This window comes from Tenrec ecaudatus, chromosome 12 (assembly GCF_050624435.1).
Source record: "Tenrec ecaudatus isolate mTenEca1 chromosome 12, mTenEca1.hap1, whole genome shotgun sequence".
In the NCBI taxonomy this organism is placed as follows: domain Eukaryota; kingdom Metazoa; phylum Chordata; class Mammalia; order Afrosoricida; family Tenrecidae; genus Tenrec; species Tenrec ecaudatus.
Window position 1 is genome coordinate 117,900,839 of NC_134541.1, and position 22,583 is coordinate 117,923,421.

Here is a 22,583-nt window from a genome sequence, read left to right on the forward strand (position 1 = left end):
TATGGGTCTGTTGAGTTCTCTGCATCCGTCTGTGTTAATTTAGGTGGGCAGTGTGTTTCTAGAAATGTGTCCATTTCATCTAGGTTTTCAAATTCATTGGAGACAGCCCCATTCTATTCATATGGGCCCTGTATAGCATACTGTTATTATCTTCTTTGATTTCAGTTGGTTCTGTTGTGATGTCACCCCTTTTATTTCCTATTCTGGATAGTTATGTTATATATATCTTCTTCCTTTGTTAGATTTGCTAGTGGTTTGTTGATTTTTTTAATCCTTTCAAAGTACCAACTTATGACTTCTTCCCCCCCCCACACACACACACTCATATTTCTGATTTTCCACTTCATTTCCTTCTGCTCTAATCTCTATTGTCTCAATTCTTTTGGTTGCTGGGAGTTTATTTTGTTGCTCTTATTCTACTTGTTGAAGATGCTTGATTCTTCTTTTTTGATGTGCTATTTATTGCTATCAATTTCCCTCTGGTTATTGTTTTTACTGTGTCTTAAAGGTTTTTGTATATGTACTTTCATTCTCATTTCTTTCAAGGAATTTTAAATTTTAATTCCTTATTTCATTTATTCAGTAGTGTGTATTTAATTACATGGTATATTGAATCTCTTACTGTTATTGTAGTATCATTTATTTCTCTCTTCAGTTCCATACCAGTTTGATTAATATAGTTTGAGGCTCTTTCATTAGGTATGTAAATATTTATTATGTTATGTCTTCTTGGTCTATTATCCCTTTAATTGTTATATAATGCCCTTCTCTCTCTCTCTCTCTCTCCTCTCTCTCTCTCATGATGTATTTTGCTTTAAAGTTTATTTTATCAAAGAGTATTATTTCCTTTCCTGATATTTTTGGTTGCCATTAACTTGATTATTTTTTCCCCATCCTTTGAATTTCAGTCTATTTTGGTCCTTGTGAGTAACATGTATTTCTTGAATGCAGCATACTGATGTGTTCTGTTTCCTTATCTAATATGCTACTCTTTATTTTTTCCCCAAACCATTTTATTAGGAGCTAATCCTGACATATCAATTTATAGTTCAATCACATTCTTTTTCTTAACTGACTACATTTAATTTATTTGCAATTATTGTCATTATAAATTTGTGTGGGTTTGTTCCTGTCATTTTGCTGTGATTTGTATGTGTGTGTGTGTGTGTGTGTGTGTGTGTGTGTGTGCACGCTGTTATTGGTATCCTTGTTCTTCATAACTTTCTGTATCTAGTTCCTTTTGTTTGTGGATTATCTTGTCCTTTGTTTCTATACTGTTATTTTATTTTTTACTATATTTTTATAATTTTCTTCTTTTATTTTGATAAGGGTTTTCCATTTTCTTTGAAGTTATATTGTAATTTTTTCCTTCCCAAATTTCACACAATCTAATCTTGCTTGCAAAATGCCTTTTTCCTTCTCCATTTGAATGTTTTGTATCTGAGTTTTCTTCTTTTTTCTCTTTTTGTCATCATTCCAGATTGCTATCTCTGGCTCCATGTTTTCAGTCTTTAAATTTGTTTTATTTCAAATTTTGCTTTAATTGGGTTTATTTCCAAGTAGTGATGTGTGTATATTGATCTCATCAGATGTATGTCTACTGATGTTGTTGATTCTCTATCCAGAGAATTCTCCTTAGAATATTTTCATAAAGCTGGTCTTGATTTTACAAATTCTTTTATTTCTTCTTGTCTGTGTTTTTCCTTCATACTGAAGTTTATTTTTGCTGGCTATAAAAGTCTTGGTTTGCACTCTCTTTGTTTCAGAATTTATATATGTCATTACATCACCTTCTTATTTGTATGATTTCTGCTAAAAAATTCGAGCTTATTCTATTAGTTCCCCCCCTTATGGGTAATTTTTCTTTTTTTCTTTTTCCCTAAAGCTTCTCTTGGGATTCTCTCCTTATCCTTCTTATTGGAGAGTTTGAAAGCAAATTGCTGCAGTGATTTTCTGTTAGGGTTCTTTTATCCTCTTGAATAGGTATTTCCTCCTCCTTTATGGTTACAGTAGTTTTCTTCTAGCAGTTTTTGTGTTATTTTCTCTGCAGTTTTTGTTTGTTTCTTTCCTTTTTACTGTGCTAGAACCCCCGTGAAATGTGAGTTGTTCCTCTTGATAGTGTCCTGCACAATTCTTACTCGTTCTTTAGACAGTTTGCTCTTTCTGTCGATTGTTCCTATAGATTGAAATCGAAGTATTTCTCTTCAAGATAACTAAGAATACAGCTTTCTATCGCTTCAATTATATGACTTTGCTCCTTTAAAGTGTTGTCTATTTCTCTTATTACTAATCTTCTGGATTTTTATTTTTTTTGTAATTGTAAGGCTTCTAATTTTTCTATTTCTTCCCGTAACTTTTTTTTAAAAGATCATTTTATTTTTATTTATTTATTTTAAATCATTACATTGGGGACTCATACAACTCCTATCACAATCTATACATACATACATACATTGTGTCAGGCACATGTATACATTTGTTGCCTTCATCATTTTCAAAACATTTACTTTCTACTTGAGCCCTTGGTATCAGCTCCTCATTTTACCCCCTCCATCTCTGCTCCGCCCTTCTCTTGAATCCTTGATAATTTATAAATTATTATTATTTTGTCATGTCTTACACTGTCTGATGTCTCCCTTCACCCACTTTTCTGTTGTTCGTTCCCCAGGGAGGAGGTTATATGTAGATCCTTGTAATAGGTTCCCCTTTCTACCCTACCTTCTCTCCACCCTCCCGGTATCACCACTCTCAGCACTGGTCCTGAAGGGATCACCTGTCCTGGATTCCTTGTGTTTCTAGTTTCTATCTGTACCAGTGTACATCCTCTGGTCTAGCCCGATTTGTAAGGTAGAATTGGGGTCATGATAGTGCAGTGGATGGGGGAAGGTGAGGGGGCAGGAAGCATTTAAGAACTACAGGAAAGTTGTGTGTTTCATCGTTGCTACACTGCACCCTAACTGGCTCAACTCCTTCCCACGACCCTTCTGGGTCCCCAATCTGCACTCCCCTTGTCAGGGGAAGCCAGCCCCTAACACATCATTACAGTTTGGTGCAGCTGTTAGGAATGGACGATCATGGAGTCATGTGGGGACAGTTAACTCTTAAGTTGTGCAGGAAAGGAATAATATAAACCACACACACAAATAGCAGTGTTTGGGTAGACTCTCCCCGCAACCCCAGAGAACAGTAACAGGTATGTGGGTGGCATCCTTTTTGAATTATTTGGATGGGTTCCCCCCTCAGTCATAAAGAACTGTGGGGAATTTCTAGCTGGTGCCTTTCACACAGCTTTGCTGGTTTAGAAAAGAGAAAAATAACTTTTAAAAACAAACAAACAAACCTTGTGTCTGCTCTGTTTGTCTCAGCCCATAGGCAGCTGCCAATGAGTGAGAGGAAGGAATCTGGCTCTGTCCTGGTTGTAACCCCACTTGTTCGGTGAGAAAAAGAAAAAGGAAAATATTCCACACAAACTCTGTTGTCCCTGTTTACTTGCCAGAGTGTGGGCCAGTACCCCGTCCAAGTACTCAGGACTCCTCAGGAAACAGCTGGTTTGATCCCCATCCTCTGTTTACGCCCGCCTCCCAGGCAAGGCAGATATGCCTTCCCCACCTCCTTCTGTCTGCATCTGTACCACGGGGTGTGGAAGAAGCCCGGTTTGCTTAATTCAGTTCACTTCATGTTTGCCTTTGTCTTCTGATATTCCCGGCACCTGATTTTTCTTCCGTGGTGGGTTTTTCCTACTTGTTTTGGGGGGATTCTATAATGTACCTGGGTCGGCAGTCATATTAACTGTAAGTCTCTTTTTGTGTTCCTAAATAATACTTTATTGCATTTTAGGTGAAAGTTTACGCAGCAAATCAGGCTTTTGTTGAACAATTTTTTACTACATGTTCCATGCCATTCATAACAGTTTGCACCATGCCAGCATTCTCACGAGGTCCCTCCTGTTTTCCACTGGTTCTGGTTCTGTTGATCGAGCCTTCTGTCCCTCCTTGCCTTCTCTTCTTTGCTTTGGGGTACATGTTGGCTAGATGGCTATGTGGCAGACTCCATTGTTTAAGGGGGTCCATGACGCATGCGTGATCCTGTTTGCTTTATAAAGCTGTCTGCTATTTGGTTGAAAATGGCCTCCAGAATAGTTTCAGTTCTGAGTTCAACGGATCTTGTGAAGCGATAGTTTCAGGGGTCCGTCTAGCTTGTCTGTCCTTTTTTAGGAATTTGGATTTTGTTGCAGATTTTTCTTCCATCTTGTTTCAGGCCTTCTGTCGTGTCTGATCACAGTGGTCAGCAGCAGTGCGTGGGCACCGTCTAGCTGTGTGGGTACAGGCTGTCCACTCGTTGCTTCTTTGAGCCTTTGGTTCTTTCATTCCTTTTTGCTCCATGTAAGTAGAGACCGAGAGACGCATTGGCTTACCTTCTTGAGGAAGAATTGCTCCTTCCCTCCAGCCCCCATGTGGATGCTGACATTATTCTTGTCCCAGTTTGCTCCCTTCTTAAAAATTAAAAAACAGGTGAATAGATAAACAATTCACGGTATATCCACACAATTACTCTGCCATATTTCTCTGCTATAACAAGAAATAAAGTCCTGATAACGCTTCTACATGAAACTGGTGAACTTTGCAAGTATTATGCTATATTAGATAAGTCATTCATAAAAAGACAAGAGGAACAACAAGTGATCTAAAATAGATGGTGAGGAGGGTATAGGACGCCTGGTGGAGCTTGATCAAGGTCAATGTAACCGAGGGGAATTACTGAAACCCAAATGAAGGCCAAACATGATAGGGGGATAAGAGGAAAGTAAAAGGAAACAGAGGACAGAACTCAGAGGCAAAGGTCATTTATAGAGCTCTAAATACAAGCATGTACATATGTAAATATATTTATCTATGATGATATATATAGATCTATGTACATATATTTATAGCTTAATATTAAGGTAGCAAATGGACATTGGGCCTCTACTCAAGTACTCCCTCATGTAAGAACACTTTGTTCTAATAACCTGGCATTCCATGATGCTCATCTTCCCGACACGATCACCGAAGATGAAGCGGATGCATAAGCAAATGTGTAAAGAAAGCTGATGGTGACTGGCTATGAAAAATATGGCATCTGGGGTCTTAAATGCTTGAAGTTAAACAAGCAGCCATCTAACCGAGAAGTAGCAAAGCCCACATGGATGAAGCACACCAGCCTTTGTGAGGTGTCATTGGGATCAGGTATCAGGCATCAAAGACCTAGAACAAAAAATCATATCATTGTGAGTGAGGGAGAGTGCAGAATGGAGACCCAAAGCACATCTGTGTGCAACTGGACATCCCCTTACAGAAGGGTAGCAGGGAGGAGATGAGCCAGTCAGGGCTCAGTATAGCACTGATGAAACATACAACTTTCCTCTCTGTTTCTTTAATACTTCCTCACCACCACTATTGTGACCCCATTTCTACCTTACAAATCCACCTAGACCAGAGGATGTACACTAGTACAGATAAGAGCTTGAAACACGGAATCCAAGACAGACAAACCCCTATGGACCAATATTGAGAGCAGCGATACCAGTAGGGGAAGGGGAAGGTGGGGGAACAAAGGGGGAACAATCACAATGATCTACATGTAACCCCTTCCCTGGGGGACAAACAACAGAAAAGTATGTGAACGGAGACACCGGTCAGTGTAAAACATAGGGATAAATTATCAAGAGTTCATGAGGGAGGGAAGGTGGGGTAGTGGGAAAAATGAGCTGATACCAAGGGATCAAATAGAAAGAAAATATTTTGAAAATGATGATGGGAACATATGTACAAATGTGCTTGACACAATGGAAGGGTGGGTGGGTTGTGATAAGAGTTGTACAAGCCCCCAATAAAATGATTAAATAGAAAACAACATGAAAATACAAAATTTTTCTTGATCCCACTTAGATGAAATCTAGAATAGGCAAATATGTAGAAACCAAAGCTTACCAGTAGATCCATGGATAAGTTGGAGGGAAGGGGGGAAATGAATCCTTGCTTAGGGGACACTGAGCTTTCTTTTAAAGGTCATGGGAAATGGATAGTGTTGATGGTTGAACAACATGATGGATGTGATTAATGCCATTGAATTGTACATGCAAAAAATGGTTGAAATTGAAAATGTTTTGATACATAATTAAAGGGAAAGGGGAAAAAAAGACTTGGTGGCAGGTTCAGCCCTTCCTAGGCTGATCTAATTGATTGAATAATTCCAGCAGTGAAACCAGTGAATTCTCTCCATTTTCTCCATTCCCAGACTGGCCAGTGTTCAGTGACCTGGATAATATGGCACCCAGAGACCATGACCACCTGAGCAACCACCAGGTGAGTGTAAAGAGTTGGGCGAGAGGCTGTAGGCTGCAGCTCAAGCAGAGGTGAGTAGAGGAGTCTCACTTCCAGTGAGTCTTCAGATTGAGAGTGAACGGGGCACCTAATTCTGCTCTGGGCAATGCTTGGATGGCCCGGAGTCATGCAGATAAATCTCGGCCTCCTGGCCAAAGCAGAGGGTCCTACTCGAGAGTTGACAAGGGATGGCCAGATGGAAGGAGCTGAGGCCATTCCGGTTCCCAGAGGTGGCGAGACAGGAGAGAAGCCAAACCAGCAGCAATGCAACCTTTGATATTTACCAGCTTATCCCTGGGTCTGCTTCAGCCACACATAGTGGACAGTTGTCTCTCAGGCCCGTGTGGCTGTGGAACACATAATCCCTACAGCTGCGATGCGCATGAGTTTGTTAAATAGAACACATCTCCTCCAGCTTCCTGTGGTCTCAATGGTAATGCATTTACATTCCAACATATATCATGATGTCAAATTAAACATGTACATTGAGTCCGCTGGATGGCACAAATGGTTACACACTCAGCTGCTAACGGAAAAAGAGCCCTGGTGGCATGGTGATTTGTGTGCTTGAGTGCTAACCATAAGGTCTGGTTCAATGTCAGGGGAAGCCAGCCCCTAACACATCATTACGGGTCCGGTAGGCGCAATTGTACAGCGATAATAAGTAAAGATCATAGTAAAGTTACAGAGAGCATGAGAGATAGAAATATTGAAATAAATGGGAGTCAGACAAGTTTCATGGTAGCATGCTCACCCCAGCTCCACTCGATGGTCCACGTGGAGGGAGAGAGAGAGAGTTTAATGGTAGCCCCGGCCCCTTTTATATTCTCTGGGGACGTGCAAGCCCCCTAATTACAGGTGAGGACATATGTCACAGGAAGGGGCTGTCCTATAGATAATACAGTAATGAGAGGGGGGTGGTCTAGGGACATACACGCAATAGGAAGGGGAGGGATTGGGGTTATACATGTGACAAGATGGGCAGGTCCTAGGTTTAGGATGGCAGCCTAACTTTGACCTATTCCCTAGATCTCCATAGGAACCATTATCAGGGTGTGAACTCTTGCTCTCAGGCCTCAAGGAGGAATAGTTTATTGTCCCCAGTAGCAGGGAGTGAGGCCTGCCATACAGTCTGGTTGACTAACTGCCCTGGGGAGGATGTCTGTAAGCATTTGACCTCTCCCCACAGTTTAAAGCCACCAGCTGAACTATGTGTCAGTCAGTGCTTCAAGTCCTCCTCACTTTCAGCCAGGAAGTCAGACACTATAATCAGATGCTGATATTCTAAGTGATTGGAAGATATTTTCACTTAATATTCACAGCAGCTTTAGGAGGTGTTATTTTTGTTTGTTTAAAAATAATTCAAGAAAAATTTTTAATAATTAAAAAATTTTTTATGTTAGAATAAGGAATACTTTCTTATGGTTCAGAATGAAAAGTTACACAGTGAAAATCTCCCTCTCACCCATGCCCTTCAGCCACCTGTTTTTATCCCCAGTATTAGCAGATGCTGGGTCAGTACTCTCGTCATTCCTGACTTAGAGATGAGGAAACAGAGGCACAGAAAGGTAGACCAGCTCAAGGTCACTCTGCTGGCCAAAAAATGAAGCCAGTACTCAAACCCAGGCAGTGGAATCCTGTAGCCACCTTCCTTTTCGGCTCCACACATAGTTCTTTGCTGCCTTCGGTTTCCCTGTAATAGGATGGGCATTCACCTGCTTCTCAGTGAGGACACTGAGGTTCCAGGAGGTTGGCCGTCTTGCTCAGGAGGCAGAATGGCAAGTCCAGAGGTGGGGCTTGAATGAGGCTCTATGTTTCTGAGCTTGGGCTCTGAGTTCTTCACTGGAAACGATTCCAAGCGTGGGAGGGTGATTCGCATACTGCAATAGTTGGTAGGTGTCAGGAGTGGGACTTTGGGTCTGACCTACAATCCACTTTCGGACACAGCTTTTTATGCTGAGACTCTGCATTCAAGTCTGCACATTTTATTGTCCCTCAATTTTCAAAGTTAAAGTATGAAAAATAAAACCAAAACAACCCCAGCAACTGTCTTTTAGCTAACAACGCAAACGTCTGGCAGTGAGGGCAGTGGTTAATTAAGCTTTATCATTTTCCCGAGACAAGGCAAGGCCTTTTTAGGACAGCAAGGATCCTTGGGATGGAGCAGATCCCTGCCCACACCAGAAACCAAAGATTTCGTGCTATATGTTGAATGGCTTCCTTCCATCTATGGGAGTGATACCAAGCGTCTTTAAAAACGTTGTTTAAACAAATTTAAACATGGTTTATAAAAAGGCTACTCATGAAAGGAGCCCTGCTGATTAATTCAAATGCTACATATATATATACACACCTAGTACCAGATTCCCCTTCAGAACAGGCCGTAGATCTAGAAAAGAAAGAAAAGCCTACGCCTGCGTCGCCTGCGTAATTTAGGTAAAGGACTCAGCTGTGGTCAGTAGGCTTCAAAACTGCTGTGATCCAGGCTCATATCCCTGAAACCAGCTTTCGTTGTCACCTGTGAAATAGGTGAGCCACCCTCAGTAGCACGTGCTGCACTTCCTCACCCGTTGATGCCAGTGCCATCGTTTTCCCTGGTTTCATGGGTAAGGAAACTCCAGCTCCGAGAGAGGAGGCAATTCCCCAAGGGTACAGCTGGTGAACCGCAGGGCCAGGAGTTGAGCCCAGCCGGTCTGGCTGCAGAAACCCTGCGCTTAGCCACTGCTTCATACTGCCTCCTGACCCCTAACCAGGAAGAGGCCAGAGGAAGAGATTATTGTGCAAGTTAGGGGATAAAGGAGAGAGAGAAATTGGCTGGGGGGGCCCAAGTGTCACCGCTCTACTCAGAGGACCCCTGGGACCTAAGGCCATGGTCTCTCCACAGGACGCTGAGAACAGTAAGGACAGCGGCTACCCCAGCGAGAAGCAGAATGAGCTGGATGACCCAGAGCCCGAAGAGCACGTAAGGACCCCCGAGGAAACTAGATCAAGATCACTTCCTTGTCCAGCAGGGTAAAAGAACCAGAAGCGAGTCCCAGTGGGCCCTGGAGGGTCCTGAGAGAGGCTAACAGAATGGATAAACCAGATCCTATAAAGATAAAAGCAGGAAGAAGATGAATAGGGTAATGGGCACAAGTAAGCAAACAGGCTAGTTTAGGCACAATTAGGTTGAAAATGAGGGACAACTCTTATAGTGACGTTGGAACCTTTCTTGGCTAAGCTGAGGATGCTGGTTAACAGACCAAAATGGCATTGGTTCCAAGGCAAAGGAGTCTTGGCACATCGTGGGAAGGGCCCCAGACGTTGGCTTCTCCAGCCAGGACCATTCGGATTTTTCTCCCTGTGTCCGAATTGAACCTGTCACCAAGTCCATTCTTGCTAGGAGACCTTTGGTCTCAGCTTGGTGGTTGTGAATAAAAAGTATGTTTTGGCAAGAGGATGGATTTGGCCTCATTTCAAGTGGCTTCCGAGGCCCTTTCCAGGAGGGCCTGCTGGGATCCCAGGCTTCTGGAACCGGTTCTGTCCGTACACACAAGGACAGAAGTCCCTAAGGCTTTGACTACTGGCGCAGTCATTCATGCCTGCTGCCCAAGTATCCTCTGCTTAGCAGACAAGGCGCCCGTCCCCGTGTCACCTGGGAGGGTTGAACCAGCTGCCTCAGGAGAGTCACCTGCAGAGGGCAGAGTCAGTTCCCCGGGCGGAAGGCCTCTTTGAGTCACTGTCCTCTCCGCCTCCATTCAGGGCTGCTCCAATGGGAACCGGAGATGCGAGTACGACGACGACAGCCTGGGCAGCTCCGGACGGGTAATGGCCCCCAGGAACGCTCCGGCTGCTTGCGTGGTTCCTTTTCCAGCTGTTTGTGATGCTCCTCCCCTGCTCACGGCTGCCTGCCCGCTTGCCTCGCTCACCTCCTGCAGAAAGATTTGCTCCAGTGCAAAATCTGCCGCGCCCCCTACCTTTTTTTTTTAAACATTTTATTGAATTTCTGATGAACGTTTCCACAGCAGATTTGATTCCTATTCAACCATTTATTTGCCTACACTTCCGTGGCACTGGCTACATTGTCCACGTTGTAGCAACGCTCTTCCATTCTGGTTGCTCTTTTTCTATTTTTCTTGTTTCCCTACCCTCCTCCCAACCTCCTCTTCTTTGCTTTAGGATAAACTGTGACCATTTGGTCTTGTATAATGGTTATGTTATTGTGTAAATTAAAAGGAGCCCAGCCATCGGGGGTGGGGGTGATGTGGGGGGAGATACTGTTTCTTTTACGAGATAGTCTTCTATTTATCCGAGAAGTAGTTTCAGTCTAAAGTTTAAAAGGGTGGGAACCTCAGGAAGTTCCCCTAGTCTCTACGAGTTTAATAAGTCTGGGCTTTTAAAAAAGAACTTGAGTTTTACTCTATAATTTTCACCCAATCTTGTTTAGGATCATCTATTGTGACCAGATCAGAACAATCAGTAGCTGGGCACCCACCAGCTAGTTCCTCTGAGCTCTGGCTAGGTGAGGCTATGGGGCTATGGTTTGTGTCAGCAACTGGTCTTTTAGGTTAGTTCCTTCCTTCAGTCTTTGGTTTCCTTCTTCCTCTTCCGGAGCAAAGAAACTAGTAAATATTATTTGAGCCCCTGTTCTGGGCAGGATGCTGTGTAAGGATCTGAGGGGATGTGTGGGGAGATTAGAGAAGACCAGCCCCATCCTTGAAGGGGACTAATAGCAGCCATAACCCACATGTTAAAGTACTTGCCAGGTATGTTCACAGGATTAATTCATGGACTTATTACACCCTCCCATTTCATCCGCACTACCCACCACATTTTATGTGTAAGAACGGGAGGTTTAGAGACTTCCCCAGGCTCCCCAGTTAAGGACATGGTAGGTCCAGGATTCTAGCCAGCCTTGTCCTCAGATCCCCCAAGCCTGGTCTCTTCACCTCCACGCCAGTGAACCCAACCCTGAGTCAATAGTGCCCCCAGGTGACATTGAGCAATGTCTAGTGACATTTTTGGTTGTCACAACCAGGGGTGCAACTAGCATCCAGCCTCAATGTCCTCTGCCAAATGTCCTACAGGACAGCTCCACAGCGCAGAATGACCTAGCCCCCCATGGCACGAGCACTGCGGTTGATACACCGTGCTGAGAAGACATAATCCGATGAGGAAATGCCGCCGGGGTAAATCATCAGTCCGGTCTGCTAGCGTGATAGGGAAGGCTCTGGGGTCCAGTCTTGAAGGTAGGATTTGCGGAGATGGGTCCGGAGTGGGAAGAGGGACCTTCCAGGTGAGAGAGAGTCTGACCTGGCAGAGGAGGTGGAGAGTGGCCCTGGAAGGGGCTCGAGAAGAGGGTGTGGGGTGCCGTGGGCTGACAGTGACTCCCCTAAAGATCGGAGGTTTGGGTCCACCCAGGGGTGCCTCAGAAGAAAGACATGGCAGTGATTTCCAGAAACCCAGCCATGGACTCGCCCCATCCTCCAGCTCCCGGGGGTTCAGTCCCACTCTGATATACATGAGGTCCTCATGTGCTGGAATTGACCCAAAGGCCACTGGTGCGGGGTGCACCTAGAGAGCCGTGTGGTCCCTATGGGGAAGCAAGAGGCCCATTAGCTTGAGGAGCGATTCTGGAAAGCCAACCCTCAAAAGTCGTTGGTGACCCTGACTCCGCAGGCTTATCCTATGAAGAGCTTTCTTCTCAGTGAAAGTTTCATTCTCAGGCACACACACCACTGCCTGGCTCTGGCGCAAGAGAACCTTTGGACCTGGGAGGGAAGATGTGTTTCCTAAGCCTGTTTCCCAGCGCCCCTGATTGCTCCATGTGTGGCATTTTTGTGGTTATTCAGAGATAAGCAAAGTGGATTTGCTGCGAGGTGTGAAGTCAGACCCTTCTGGCACCTTGCTTCGGGGAGCTGGGCAACGGGGGTGGGGAGGTTCAGCCAAACCCAGATTGCTGAGTGAGAGGGCACCCCCCCACACACACACACAGCTGCTGTGATCCTTTCTGCTCTAGCCATCCTTAGGCATCCAAGAACTGACTGAATTTGAATCAGTAGAAACAGACTGGTGTTCGTCTAAGGCAGCGGTTCTCAACCTGTGGGTTGTGACCCCTTTGGGGGGGGGGGTCAAACAACCTTTTCACAGGAGTTACCTGATACATAACAATCTTAAATTGACAATGATGAAGTAGCAACGAAAATAACTTTATGGTTGGGGTGGGGTCACCACCACATGAGGAACTGTATGAAAGGGTCGCGGCATGAAGAAGGTGGAGAACCACTGGTCTAAGGAAATGGAAAAACTAGGGTTCTCTACCCTCTCCCACCAGCAGGCTCTGGTAGCAAGGGCTACTACAGCCTGTGTTGGCAAGGAGCTTCCAACGCTCAGCCTCCTGGCTTCTCTGGCCGGTAAACTCCGCCATGCCTCGTTCTCTCCCTTCAGGTGTGTGTGGAGAAATGGAATCTCCTCAACTCCTCCCGCCTCCACCTGGCGAGGGCTTCCACTGTGGCTCTGGAAATGCAGAGGCTTAATACTCTGGACCATGAAAAGAAAATCGGGAAGTCCATTTTGGGGAAGGTATCGGTGATACCCATTCTGGAATCCTCTTTGCGCTAATCCGGAGCCCCCAGGCTCAAACACCTCGCTGCTAATCACTTCCTCCTCCGGCAGGCTGGCTGGGTGGCCCTTGGGCTTGGCTTTGGGCTCCCAGATGGCCAGGCTGACATTGAGGTCCTTGTGGCAGGTGCATCTGGCCATGGTGCGGTACCATGAGGGCGGGCGCTTTTGCAAGAAGGATGAGGAGTGGGACCGGGAGTCGGCGGTCTTCCACCTGGAACATGCAGCTGACCTGGGCGAGCTGGAGGCCATCGTAGGCCTGGGGCTCATGTACTCACAGCTGCCCCACCACATCCTGGCTGATGTCTCTCTGAAGGTGAGGGGATGGCCAGGGCCCAGCCAGAGAGGATGCAGTCAGCCTGTTTCTCCATCCTGCCGTTGATAAAGGAGCCAGGAAATGTCCCAATGTTCTTTGGAATGGGTGGAAGTGGTCTCTGCCTTTGGTTGGGGGGAAGGTGACAGTCACATCATCAGGCCATCACGTCGTGAGAGTCCCGCTGACAACATGAAGAAGAGCTCCTCGCTGGGGCTTCAAGGGGTCAGCACAAGCCTCCTGTCGATGGTCAGTTCTGGGCATCTCTTCAGTGCTTAGAACAGAGCCAGCACGCCGAGAGCTGCTCCGTTCACCTTGGTTGGATGGATACATGGAGAGATGGGTATCTTAAGTTGTACCTTCAGGCTGAATGAACGTCAGCCAAGTAGAGCTTGGGAGGTGAGCAGGTCCAGCAGAAGGGGCAGGTATGTCCAGACCAGAGGTGCGAGACAAGCTGGTAAAGTAAAAGACAAGAAGCACATCAACAGAATTAGAGGCTGGGCAGGAGGAGTGGTACAGGGCATGGGTCAGGGTGAGGTCTAAGGGAACAGGACGTCGTTGCGTTGGGAAACTTAATTGGAGTCTGCTCCTTCCTTCCCGCCCTGGCATTCAAAGAGGACAAGATCTGGCATGGTCTAGGAAGTACAGACCTTTCCTCAGGAGAGTTAGAGACCCAGCAGATCTGTTCTCATCCTCCCTGCCACGTGAATGAGTCGAGGGTGTACATGGACAGGGTGACTGGGCCAGCCCATGGCCCTCCTCAGGAGTCCTGGCTGTGGTTCAGTGGAGGGAGGGGGCCTGTGCTATTAGAGAATGGGAAGACTTTCCAGAGGTTTTTGTTTATTTGACTTTCTGAAAAAGGAATACAGTCACATGCTGTTTAAATGTTTTTTAATCTGAAGAGGTTTACAGTAAAATTCCTCTCCCTCCCTGCTCCTCCCAGTTATCCGTGTGCATGTGTGTGTTTATATCTTTGTTCAGATAGGTGTGTGCGTGTAATGTATACCTATAATTTTTTAAGAATTTAATAAAGGGTTTAATAGCAATAGGGAAACCCGCTGGGAAAGGTGAGCGGGGAGGTGTCCCGGACATCGCTGCTTTAGCCCTGCCTACGTCATGTCATCTTGGGTCAGGCCGGCTGCATCAGGGTGCTGATACTGTCTTCCACCTCAGAGTTTCTTCAGGATTTGGTTGATCTTGACCTCATCCAATTCCAAACACGCAAATTCGGATTCCTGTCCACTTTCCCCTAATCCCAGCTCTACCATGGCTACAGGGGTGTGGATTTGAGCAGAGTGCCTTAACTGTGATTGCCATCAACTCTCCAGCTTAAGCCTCCAAGCCCATTGTCCCAGCAGCTCTGGTTCACGAGACTCTCTCGGATTTTCGTCTTCTGGTTCTTCCAGAATTTGGAAATGACAGCAGCCTGTTCACATGTAATCCCACCTGGTTTTTTGGTCTGGGCAGTCAAGAAATCCGTGTCTGCAGATGCAATAGACTTAAGAATGCCCCTCATCTTCACCAGGAAGGGGCGGAACTCCTCAGGAAGGAAGTCCTGGTAGAGCTGGCTCAGCAGCAGCTCCTCCGTGGTGCCTGGGTGCCCGTGGAAGGCGTCCTGGGCCAGGCGGTTGAGCAGCCCGCTCAGGGACTTGGACCCCTCAAGCTCGCCTGCCATGGTCTTATGTATAATTTTATATCTATAATTTGATGGGTGAAGATTGATGAGGGAGATCCTGGAGGCCCCGTCTAGTTCAAGTCTCATTTGCTTCTCCCCTGCTTTGGTTTGTGTTGACAGGAGACAGAAGAGAATAAAACAAAAGGATTCGATTACTTACTGAAGGCGGCTGAAGCGGGTGACAGACAGTCTATGATCCTAGTGGCGCGAGCTTTTGACTCTGGCCAGAACCTCAGCCCGGACAGGTACTGTGGTGCTCACTCAGGCTGAGCTGGTGGGAGCCTGACCGTGGGTGGGCATCCTCCCTTCACTGTTAGCGTAGCCCTGGGCATCCGTCTTGGCTCCCCCTTACCAGTCCAGTAACTGTGAGCAAGCTATATTCTATCTTTCTGGCCTCAGTTTCTCCATTTGCAAAATGGGCATAATTATAGAACACATACTCCAGTGTGGTTGTGTGAGGATGAAATGTGATGGTGCTTACTGGGCACACAAAGCCCCAGGACACGGCAGTCATTTTAGTCTTTATGCACTCAGAGTGACCCTATAGGACAGCATAGCCCCTTTGGGTTTCCAAGGCTGTAAATCTTGATGGGAGGAGAAAACCTCTTCTTTCTCCCAAGAGGTGACTGGAAAATTCAAACTGCAGACCTTGCAGGTAGCTGCCTCCCCGCAGCCCACAATGCCACCTGAGTTCCTCTAGTCCAGTGCTACAACCCTAGTGTGTCGGGGATGCCACCAATCATTGTCAGTTCACTTTCCTTCTGTACAAAGCAGACTGGAGTCAAGGTGATCGCAGCACCATGACAACCAACCACTTGTGTAGAATTATTCACCCAACAAACATCTATTGAGCCTAGGCTGTTGACCCAGCTCTGGGAGGACAGCAGGGAACCAGGCAGACAAGGCCCTTGCCTCTTTGGAGCTCATGTTCCAGTCAGGGGAAATGGATAATTAGCAAATGAACAAGTCACCGGGAAAATTACAGACGGAGGTCATCAGGGTAAGGACCCGGGGTACGGGGGGACGGTGTCTCTAAAGAGGCGATGGACAAGCGGAGAGGGGCGGGTCCAGCTGTGGAAAGAGTTGGAGGCAGAATGTTCTAGTCAGAAGGAACAGCAGGTGCAGAAGTCATGTGCAGGCAAGAGCTGAGTGTGTTGAAGGCAGAGGGAGACCCCGCAGCGGGCCTAGCACAGCTGCTGAGTCTGGAGGGTGAGCAGGATCTCGGGACAGGGGGCAAGGACAGGAAGTCCACACGGCTATTGTTTCTGGAACGTTTTGTGAGACCCACAGACAGCCTGCTTCTCAGTACCTCTCCCTTTGCCTTTTCCTGGTATGCTATAAATAGTTACCACATGGTTAGTGCTATGTACCCAGTGCACCCAGAAAAAGACAAGGCGGTCTGTGAGCCTGTGTGCTCCCGGCTTGGTGTGTTCAGCTTCGGGTGGAGCCTAACCCTGCCCGGGGTGGCTTGACCACATGTGCATGCCAACAGGGAAAATTGTCCAGGATAGAGGAGTTGAAATGAGCTCTGGTGGTGCAGTGGTTAAGTACTCAGCTGCTCACAGAAAGGCCGGCCATTCAAACCCACTGCTGTTAATCGTATGGTTCTAGAGACCTCAGCAAAGGTCCACCTCACCAGTCCTCCTACCTGAGTGATGGGGCAGACTAACCAAGACACCCTATGAGGGCCTCACTCACTCACTCACTCACTCACTCACTCACTCACTCACTCACTCACTCATTGCCTGGAAGACAGGGTTTCCAGGACTGTCAGACTGTGGGAGTAGAAAGGCTCCTCTTCCCGGTGGTTTCAAACTGCTGACCTGGAAGTTAGCAGCCCATAAGGGCCTTCCTGTCTTTGAGATTTTCTACATCCTTCTGTTGGCTACATGTAATTTACTGATTTTGCCAAGGAGAGCTTGCCGTCTTGAGAGATGTGTCCACGGACACTGACCACCCCCAACCCGACTCTCCTGGATGGGTGTCATTCTGAATATGCCCTGGAAGGGTCCCCTTGGGATCCCTGACTTGGCCCTCCTATCCCTCTCCCTGTTTTCCTTGGCAGGTCCCGAGACTGGTTAGAGGCCCTGCACTGGTACAACACTGCCCTAGAGACCACGGAGTGTGACGAGAGTGGGGAATATGACGGGATGCAGGATGAGCCCCGCTATGCACTGCTGGCCAGGGAGGCCGAGATGCTGTTCACTGGCGGCTGCAGGCTGCCCAAGGACCCACAGAGATCAGGTAGGGACTGGTCGAGCTGCCCCTGGGGTGGGGGGCGGGATGGGCTGGACAGGGAGAGGCATCATCCCCATCTCACTGGGAAGCGTGGTCACATACAAGGCCCTCCCTTCAGGGTGTTGGCAGCTCTGGTGGAAGAGGAAGATCCATCCCTCTTAGGCCAGGCTGGAGACCCATGCGGGGCTAGCCCAGGAAGGGGCGTCATGGCGCGCCTGTGCTGGTGGATATTTATACTATGAAAGCACCGTGGCCTTGGAGTTGATTCCACCATGACACTCTTGGTGGCCCCGGAGTGTCAGAGGAGACTGCGGCGTAGGAACGTTCAATGGTATTGGGGGTATAGATCACCAGGCCTCTCTTTCGAGGCACCTCTGGGTGGAATCAAACCATCAGCCTTTTTCCCCATAGCAGCAGAGCGTGCTAACTGTTTGAAGCACCCAGGCATTTCTGTCATAGAAGTTGTATGCATTTTGTGATTTCTTAGCTGAGATAAAATCCACATGACAAAATCCACCCTTTAAAAGGGTACCACTCAAAAAAAAAAAAAGGGTACCACTCAGTGGGTTGTTTTTTCTTTTCATTCTTGTATAAGTGACTTTATACAAGACCTTTTTTTTAAATCATTTTATTCGGGGCTCGTAAAACTTTTCACAATCCATGCATACATCAATTGTGTAAAGCACATCTGTACATTCATTGTCCTCACCATTCTCAAAGCACCTGCTCTCCACTTAAGCCCTTTTCATCAGGTCCTCTTCCCCCCCTCCCTCCCCGTTCCCTCCTCCCTCATGAGCCCTTGATAATTTATAAATTATTATTTTGTCATATCTTTCCCTGTCCAACATCTTCCTTCACCCCCTCTTCTGTTGTCCGTCCCCCAGGGAGGAGGTCACATGTAGATCCTTGTAATCGGCTCCCTCTTTCCAACCCACTCTCCCTCTATGCTCCCAGTATCACCCCTCACACTCCTGGTCCTGAATGTATCATCCACCCTGGATTCCCTGTGCCTCCGGCTCCTATCTGCACCAGTGTACATCCTCTGCTCTATCCAGACTTGCAAGGTAGAATTCGGATCATGATAGGTGGGGTGGGGGGAGCATTTAGGAAGTTGAGGAAAGCTGTATTCTTCATCAGTGCTACATCACACCCTGACTGACTCATCTCCTCCCCTAGACCTCTCTGCAAGAGGATCTCCAGTGGGCTTAGCGTTCTCCGTCCACCACCACAATCTCATTCTATAACATTGTCAAAAAGGAGCTCTGTACTGGCAGTCACTCTGTCTCCCTCTCCTCCCAGCCCCTAGCCACCACTAAGGTACTTTCTGTCTTGGCCAATTTGCCTCGTTGGGATTTCTTATACAGTGGACTCAGACAAGATGTGGCCTTCGGTGACTAGTGACTGACTTCTTTCATTCTGACTTTACGTTTGCAGGGTTCATGTTACAGCTTGTCTTACTGCTGCTTTTTTCCTATTAACAGTGAGGTGGTTTATTAAGGAAGTTTTTGGTGAAGGTTAGCACAGCAGTTTAGATGCCCATGAAACAATTTCTATACAAGTTGGGCAGTAACATTACAGTTGCGTTCTTCATCATGTGTGAACGTTGTCATTGTCTCTGTGCTGGGTGCTCCTGTTTCCCCCGGATCTGGTTTTCCTGTTCCCTCACATTCTCGCCTTTGTTGTAAAGCCGTTCTTGACCATTTGGTCTCATAGAGGTGATTTATTTTCAAGGACAGTGCTTTGGGGGATAGTCCTTGTTTCACTTAGCCATTATGTTCCTTCGCCACAAGAAGACCTCAGGGGCTAGTTTCAGTTCAAGGTATGAAGAGTATCTTAGGGCAGTTGTCTTGGGAAGTCCTCCAGTTTCAACCAGTCCAGTAGGCCTCCTTTTCTTTTGTTGTTTACTTACTTGCTTAGGAATTTGAGGTTGTGTTTCCCAGTTTCTCCCCTTCTATCTGAGCCCACCTTTTGTGAACCCAGTTAGAACTGCTCGTCGTCGTGGTAGCCGGGCACCATCTAGTCCTTCTCGTCTCAGGATCGAGGAGGCCATGGTTTGGGCAGACCGTTTGTTCTGTAGACTGCTTTCTTCTTTGCCTCTTTAGGGTCCTTCTCCCACTTTCGCTCTGGACGCGTAGAGACCAGTAGTTGCAGTTTAGATGTCAGCCTGCAAGCTTTGAAGGCCACACATACTACTTCTTTCATTGTTACCAAACAATATTCTGTTACACCAACTTCTCATTTATCAAGTATCTCAATTTCCAACATCTCACATTTATGACAATGGTAAAAAATGTACTGTGACTAGTTTTCACAAGGACAACCTAAGACTGGTGGTGACAAATGTGAAGGTGAGAGGTACAGGTCACCTTGCGTGGGCCATAGTTCCCAGGGGGTTAGCTGTTATGTAATGATGTGGCTTGGAAATTACGTGGTGATGTAGTCATTTTCCATTTTATTGTCGGATGTGGTCTTCACGTTGGCATACCATCGGTTTCCACATAAGGACCTAGTCTTTAGAACCTAACCAAACTGATAAATGAGATATGGGTTTACTTATCAATTCATTTATTGATGGATATTTTTCCCTCCTATTATATAACACATATACTAAACTCTTGATTTCTTAAGTAGAAAATGTGGCTAAATTCTAAAACTTTTTCTAATGCGGTATAAACATTAAGTAAATAATGTACATGATAAACCATTAAGCTTTCTAAATTCAAAAAGCTCTGAAAACTACAAGTATTTTTATAAGTTTTATCCAAACTCTTTTGGTGGATGTCTTGAACTGACATGTTTTGCCACATGAAGCTGTTTATAGCTTTGTTTCTTCTACATAGGTCAAAACATAGTTATATTTGATTGTAAAACAATGAATGTTTGATTATAGGGTCAAACCCCTACACCTGAACCCACAAAGTGTATTGAATATTTGTGGCATATTGCTTTCTAAAATTTAAAAAGTTATGAATTTTGAACACATGTGGTCTGAATGGTTTTAGATAATGGCTTGTGTACCTATCCATATAATACTAGTCCAGAGTAGTTGTATTAGTCTGGGTAGACTAGAGAAACAAATCCATAGACACACATATGTGTATAAGAAATAGATTTATATACAAGAGCAATTGAACATTGAGAAAACATCCCGACCCAGTTCAGTCCAAAGTCATAAGTCCGATATTGGCCCATATGGCTGACACCAATCCATAAAGTCCTCTTCAGACTCACAGAACACATGCAATGATGCCAAATGCAGAACGATCACAGGCCAGTGGCTGCAAAGTCAGTGGTGGTAGAAGTATCTCAGCACAGGCAGGGTCTTCATGTGGCCATTCCAGTTCCCAGGGCTGCATCAGGGTAGGCCCATGTGGCATCTCCTCAGGGATGCCTCGCAGGAAGTCAGCCTTGTCAGTAGAGCATCTCCAAGGGAGTGAACCTAGAGAGGTAGTGTCTCCTGCCTCCAAGAAGGAAGTCCCACATTCCCCAGAATTCTCAGGAGAAGGCCACGCCCACACAGAAGTCTCATTGGCTCTCTCCAGATTGACATTCTAGACTCCACCCCTACACTCTTAATCCTTAAATTCACACCAGATTAGGTGAGTGCCACACTAGTCATAGGACCTATCAATGAAGATACAGCAAAAATTGTGAATAAAAATCAGGAATGATTGGAATTCAAGAAACACAAAACTAGATGATTAGAAAACAAATCTTGGCATGTCATCTTTATTCATTGAAAATTATACTAGCAATTCACAGCAGGGTTTTGTTTTGTTATCTTGGTTTTTATTTATTTTTTAATTTTATTCTGTAAAACGTTCAAAAGTGTAAGGCTTTGGGCAGTGCCTGGTGCAGTCAGAGTAAACAACAGGCTTGATGGGTGGCATTGAGCGGTTCTACAGGCAAAACATCCAGTTCAGAAATCCCACAGGCCTGAGTTCATATCCTGCCTCAGCAACTTCTCTGATCCTCAGCCTCTTAACTGCACAGTAGGGAAGTGGTGGCACTGGAGCCAGGCCAAACACCCAGTTCAGAAATCCCACAGGCCTGAGTTCATATCCTGCCTCTGCAATTTCTCTGATCCTCAGCCTCTTAACTGCACAGTAGGGAAGTGGTGGCACTGGAGCCAGGCCCTCCATCTCCTACTCCAGTGCCTTTGTACATTACCTTGGTCTTTTTATGCCTAACTGAATGCCAGGAAGTTCTATGCATAACAGTGTACATGAACATAATTTCCTGAGCTCAGCACTTGAACAGCATCACTTTCCAGCCATGAAACCCTGTATGGTAAGTGAAATTGTCCCATTTCATAGTTTACAAAGCTGAGGTAGCTCCTCTGTGAGAAAGGAACTTGTAGCCCCCACCTTCCAGGAAGGAAGGACACATGGAAGTTCTGACAGGTCTGTGTGGACTTTAGTTAATAGGTCAAAGCTTTCCAGAGCACCTGACACACTGTGTGACCACCAAGAGAGGAATGTCACAGCTAGGCCAGGAGGCACCTGTGTTAATTTGTAGCCATTGATCAGGGACAGATCAGGAAGTGTGGGGAGGCAGGGGGTGGGGGATGGAGGATCCCATTCCCAAAGGAGTGTTTAAGTGCCCGCCAAGACAGGGAGCAGTTTGTTCACGGTCCTCTCTTACACCTAACCTCATGGGCTGCTGACTCAAAAACAGCCAAGAGAAAAACGCCCCCACAAAAATGAACTCACTGAACTAGAAATTACAAGGTGGTGTGCTGGCTTCAGACCTGAGTACGCGGGGGTGCCAAAAGAAACCGGAAACGGCTCCACTAGCCAGAGCTTTCTCATAGTACGCATTTTCCCTGCTAGACAAGCATCAGCAACTCACTGGAGTTAGTGCATCCAGTGGCATCACCTGGGGAGGTTCGCTCACAGTGAATTTTTTCGTAAAAGCAGTTTCATTCTAACAGCATGCAGCTGTGAAATTTTGTTTCCTGCTCAGGGGAAAATGCCACAGAAACTGTTGTGATGTTGAACACAGCTTAGAAGGACAGCGCTATGGGAAAAACTCAAGTGTATGAGTGGTTTTCTTGTTTCAAAAAAGGTGAAATGTCAAATGATGACAAACCTTGCTCTGGACATCCATCAACTTCCCAAACCGATGAAAATGTTGACAAAATGTGTGCCCTGGTGCTAGGAGACCAACAGTGGACCATTGAAGAGATGGCCCTGTCTTGGAGCTCGGTTCAGCGACTTTCAATGGAAGAGTTGGGAATGAGAAGAGTCACTGCAAAATTTGTACCTCTGGTTCTGACCGACCCAGAAAAAGAGTGTTGAGTGGAAACTTGCTGGCTTTCAAAAAAACAGCTCCGCAGTGACCCGGACTTTTTTTCCCCCAAGAGAATTACTGCTGACCAGACATGATCCAAAAG

At 46.1% G+C, this 22,583-nt stretch overlaps 1 protein-coding gene and 1 pseudogene across 1 annotated transcript in view; one reads left to right on the forward strand and one right to left on the reverse strand.

The window, feature by feature from the left end:
- The window catches only part of EEF2K (eukaryotic elongation factor 2 kinase), an 82,384-nt gene that overhangs the window by 52,161 nt on the left and 7,640 nt on the right, over positions 1 to 22,583 (forward strand). Inside the window, exons 11-17 of the mRNA XM_075564601.1 lie at positions 6,277 to 6,344; positions 9,247 to 9,324; positions 10,104 to 10,166; positions 12,789 to 12,923; positions 13,090 to 13,278; positions 15,071 to 15,195; positions 17,016 to 17,194. Of these exons, the coding sequence (XP_075420716.1) occupies positions 6,277 to 6,344; positions 9,247 to 9,324; positions 10,104 to 10,166; positions 12,789 to 12,923; positions 13,090 to 13,278; positions 15,071 to 15,195; positions 17,016 to 17,194 (837 nt within the window). The remainder of the gene's footprint in view (positions 1 to 6,276; positions 6,345 to 9,246; positions 9,325 to 10,103; positions 10,167 to 12,788; positions 12,924 to 13,089; positions 13,279 to 15,070; positions 15,196 to 17,015; positions 17,195 to 22,583) is intronic.
- LOC142462592 (COMM domain-containing protein 1 pseudogene) lies at positions 14,405 to 14,950 on the reverse strand (annotated as a pseudogene).